The sequence below is a fragment of the Cucurbita maxima genome, unplaced genomic scaffold (genome assembly GCF_002738345.1).
Source record: "Cucurbita maxima cultivar Rimu unplaced genomic scaffold, Cmax_1.0 Cma_Scf00005, whole genome shotgun sequence".
Classification (NCBI taxonomy): domain Eukaryota; kingdom Viridiplantae; phylum Streptophyta; class Magnoliopsida; order Cucurbitales; family Cucurbitaceae; genus Cucurbita; species Cucurbita maxima.
The window spans coordinates 5,602,620-5,607,474 of NW_019272021.1; the positions used below are offsets into that span (position 1 = coordinate 5,602,620).

Below are 4,855 nucleotides of genomic sequence, written 5' to 3' on the forward strand. Positions count from 1 at the left end.
AAAAAAAAAAAAAAAAAAAAAAAAAAAAAAAAAAAAAAAAAAAAAAAAAAAAAGCAAAACAAAACAAAACAAAACCACAAGATTTAAATGGACTTTGCCTTATTCAAGGCAAGTTTCATAGTATTACCTCAAAGGATGATTCCTCCAAGTACATTTTTCTCTTTGTTGGTGTATCAGGAACTTCGAGAGAATGCTCTAGTTAATGATCCTTCACTCTGATAATATTTGAAGTTCCCCAAACCTTGCAAATCGGGTGCAAAATTGACATGATCTCAATTTAAGAGTTCAACCATTATATTCTCTGTTTGGGTCATGATTTCTAACTTTTCTGCTTTTGAATATGAATTGTTGATCGATGCCTTAAGAACGTTAGCACTCTCTGGTTTTTGTTTATTCAGGATGAAATATGAGGAAACTAACGGGTGAAAGCAGCTAGTTTGAGTTTTCTATCATTGTTTTACATCTAAGTTGAAGGCATCTCCGATTTAGAGGACCATGGGTCACCAAATTTCCTTGATACCTGAATCTCCACATAACTTAAACATGCCATTAGGTAGAAGGGGATGTCACAAGCTTGGGTGTCATTATCCTTTTCTCTCGAACAATCAAGGATACTGCCTTTCTTCTTCTTTCAGAGGGAGGGGCTTCTTCGATCATCGTTTAGTGAATTATGAATATCAGCATCATACCCAATAGGGATGCATATTTTGTATGGGTAGTCCTGAAAATTTAAGAGGGAATAGTATCTTTCTTATTACTACCTTTCTTTCCATAGCACTAAAACAAATTCTACAGCAGCTCACAAGCCAGATAATAATAAATATATTCCTCAAAGATGCATTTCTAGAACAATCATTCTGCAAGTAGATCATGCTCAAAGAGTTGAATAAGAGATAAAGCTTATACCTCAATCATCCTATTGAACTGACTGAAACTAGTTTTAAAAGTTAAGCTCTCATCTTTCTCTTGTGAGGGTTTAGTTCTACAGAAGTAATCATAAGTAATATACATGAGAAAATCCATGAAGACGCTTTTCTCATATGATGCATTTATATGCTCGCCACCTTCTTGAATAATATGGTAGGCCCTGTTCATTATTTTATGTGTCGTTTCATCGAAATCAACACGAATCTCACTCAACTTCTGACCCCAAAATATGGCTTTCTCAGGCATCCCTTGCTTACAAAATTGAGACAGTAATACGTTTGCTGTGACAGTGTTTGGAACAAACGCCATCTTAAGCAATTTCGCAGTTAAAATCATAGCATGATCCAGGAGGACATTACAGACAGCATTAATCATGGTATTGTATGTTACAGTATTCGGAACTACTCCAGCTGAAATAAGTTCCTCTAGTATCTGTACAGCCCGATTAACTTTTCGGGCTGTGCAGAAACCATGAATTCGTATATTATAAGTCATGATATCAGGTTCCCACCCACTATCCGACATTTTCATCACTAAATCATCTGCACCACCCATATCAAATGCTTTACAGTAACCATCAATCAATGTGTTGTAAGTAACAATATCAGGAGATAAACCGATCCTATACATGTCCATGAACGTCTCAATTGCTAACTTCATCCTACCTTGTTTGCATAACCCACCAATGATCATATTCGTCGTAAAAATATCGGGAAGAAGGCCTCTTTTCTTCATTTCTCTCTCCAATTTCAGGGCTTCATTTAGTTTTCCCACTCTACAGAATCCACCAATCAAGGAATTGTAAACAAAATTATTCGGTACAAACCCCTTTCTCAACATATCAGAGAACACATCATAAGCGTCCTCCATCAAACCCGACATACAGAGCCCATTAATGAAAGCTGCAAATGCAACAGCGTCAGGAAACACCCCCCTACCCTTCATCTCATTCCACAGACTTTCAGCTGTATTAACATCTCCTATTCTGAAGTACCCATCGAAAAGACCTGTAAAAGCCATGTTCTTGACAGGGTATCCTTTTTCTATCATGTCGTACAAAATTATCCTTGCATCATCAAGTCTCCCCTTCCTAACTAAGCTGATAAGCAAGGAACTACATGTGGAAGATGAAGGGCTTAAACCAAATTTCGTCATTGTACCATAAGCATAAAATGCTCTCTCTTCTAAACCTGCACTGCCGTATGCTGCAATAATGGAATTAAAAGCTACTACACTTGGAGGAATTCCCTTCTCAAGTAAATCCTCTAAAAACTTCATGGCTTCGTCATATCTACCTGCCCAGCATAATCCTGCAACGGTTACATCGCATAGGGATGCATCATGAAGCAACCCAGACACAGATAAATCCCTTAATAACCGATCCCCGTCCTCCTCCCTTCCATATCTGTAATGACCAGCAACCAATATATTAAAGGTAATGCCATCAGGAACTATATCCTTGGTCCTCATTTCTTCAAAGAGCAAGTTTGCTTGACCAATGTCTCTTGCCTTGACATACCCGCTTATCATGCTATTATAGACTATAGTATTATGAGAAAGACCCATGTCTTCAATTTCATCAAAGAGTTTCCTAGCTAACTCCACGTTTCCCTCCTTACAGAAGGCATCGATGACGATACTGAATGTAGCAATACTGGGTTTACAGCCATTTGCAATCATCAAATTCACCCAATGAAGTGCATCTGATGACTGCCCTCTTAAGCAGGTTGCATTTATCACAATATTATACGAATAAACATCTGGTTCACATCTAAATTTTCTCATTACATGCAATAGACCTTCTCCAATCACACTCCAACCTTTTCTACAAAACTCAAGAATCATTACATTAAACATATAGTTATTAGGGCAAGGTCCCTTCCGAACCACGTCCCCAAACAACTTCCATACAGCACCATAATCACCAGCTCTAAGCAGCAATCTAAAAAGAATGGAAATGGCGGATGCATTTGGCATCACTCCCACCTCCCGCATCTTACTCAATATTTCTAACGCCTCATAATGCATTTCCGACTTCATAAACCCCCGCATTAGAGTGTTCAAAACTGAAAGGTCAGATTCGTAATCACAGTGACCTTCCCACATAAATGCCGCCAAATTCTTGCTTCTTCGTGGACCAATTCTTGCAAAAATCCACGAAACAATATCTTGCGCGAGCAAAAAAAATCGTTCTGCAGCTAAGAGATGTGCCACTACACAACAAGACCTTACAGTATCTTCACAATCGTCATTAAACGCTAGCTTGAAGAACGCAAACGCAGTTTCCCGACATTCAAACAGTTTCATAATCTTAACCAAGAAAAAGGGGCAGAAATTTCTCGATAGTTCCTTCAATGCGTATCCCTGGTACAACTTAATCGCTTTGGATAACCCAACAGTGATTCTACGTCGGTCATTTGTAGTGACGGAACTCACAGAAACCAATTTCAAAGTACCATCGTTGGAAGGCAAAAATTGAGCAATATAATCAAAAGCACAAGTGCTCGAATCAGAAGAAGACGAAGAACTGTACTTGTTTAAGAACTTGGGAGTTAGGGTTTGAAATGGACTCAGAGAAGAAGACCAGTGTACCTTAAAAGAGTTCTGTAGGCAACGCACATAGACAAACATTGGAAGGCGGCCAAGCTTGGAAGGGCTTTCGAATTACATTCCAAGCCGGAATTTGATCGGCGATTACTCACCGGGCGGCGAGTTGCAGAAGCGTAAATGCCGTCAGAAGAGACGGGAGTGAACTGGGAGAGGGAACTGTGTTTGTGGTTTCAATGTCAAGCAGGAAGACGATATTTTGGTAAATGGGCCTTAAGAGCTGAGAATGGGCCGATAAATGGGCCGTGCATGTCCTTGGAAGTGAGAAGTTCGAATGCCATATGGGCCGTGCGGCCCATATTGAGAGTAGTTTTGGCCCAATCCAAATTATAATTTAATTATTTATATTATGAAATTTCTTTGAAGAATCATTCAACAAACTTTGATTAAGACAAGTCATCGATGACATATTACATAAAGGGACACGTTTGCTCTAAAGAATGAATTTATACCCCTTCAATTTGTATGGTATAAATTACAACTCTTACTAATTTTTATATATTTAATGAAAATAATTAATATAAATTAACCAAACACGGGAGATTAATAATTATATGTAGACAATTTTGAGCTTATTTTAAATTAAATTAAATTAAATAATCTGTAAACAACCAGGCAAATGTTCTATATATTATTATTCCTAAAAAAGTTTAAAATTTAAATCGATACAATTATTAATTTTTTGTTTTAAGAGTAAATTGGTTTTTTCCTTTATTTAAAAATAGATGTAGAATGGCATCAAAATAATAATAAATAAATAAATAAATAAATCTGTAACAAAATTAAATTTAGGGCTTTTTTTCCTTTGCCAAGCTGTTTATGAAAACTATATCATTATTAATCTCGTCGTTTCAATAGTTGAAAAAATATGTTGCAAATTCGCAACAACTTGCTTTTTTTTTTTTTTTTCAAAATAAAATGAGAAATTCATTGCAAATTAACATAATATTATTTATAGATATTAAAGTTTTTTACCCTAATATGAATTTGCGATAAGTGTACATTTTTTCCCTTTATTTTTTGTTTAATTGCAATGTAAAAAAATATTTGAAATACATATAAATTTTCAAATTTCATTTTGAATGGAAACTAAATTTTATTTATATGATTAACTTATATATATATATATGTATATATATGATTTCAAAACATTAAATAAAAACTTATTTGATGAAATAAAATAGAATTAATCAGTGGGATTATTCCCAAATTCTTATAATTAGTTTAGTTTTTTTTTCTAATAATCATTTCAATAATGAGAAAACAAAAATTTCCATCTCAAAATTGAGTTTTTTTTTTTTTTTTTTTTTTTTTTTTTTTT

At 35.2% G+C, this 4,855-nt stretch overlaps 1 protein-coding gene across 2 annotated transcripts in view; it reads right to left on the bottom strand.

Moving 5' to 3' along the window:
- Positions 1–3,716, bottom strand: part of LOC111479659 (pentatricopeptide repeat-containing protein At1g09900-like) — a 4,696-nt gene extending 980 nt beyond the window's left edge. Inside the window, exons 1-2 of one of the 2 annotated variants that reach the window (XM_023124442.1) lie at positions 907–3,716; positions 604–721 (exon numbers count right to left, since the gene is read on the bottom strand). In XM_023124442.1, the coding sequence (XP_022980210.1) occupies positions 632–721; positions 907–3,558 (2,742 nt within the window). In that variant the 5' untranslated portion in view covers positions 3,559–3,716 and the 3' untranslated portion in view covers positions 604–631. Of the gene's footprint in view, positions 1–58; positions 722–906 lie in introns of those variants that run through there. The other variant, XM_023124441.1, reaches the window with a different exon arrangement.
- Positions 3,717–4,855: the final 1,139 nt, after the last annotated feature.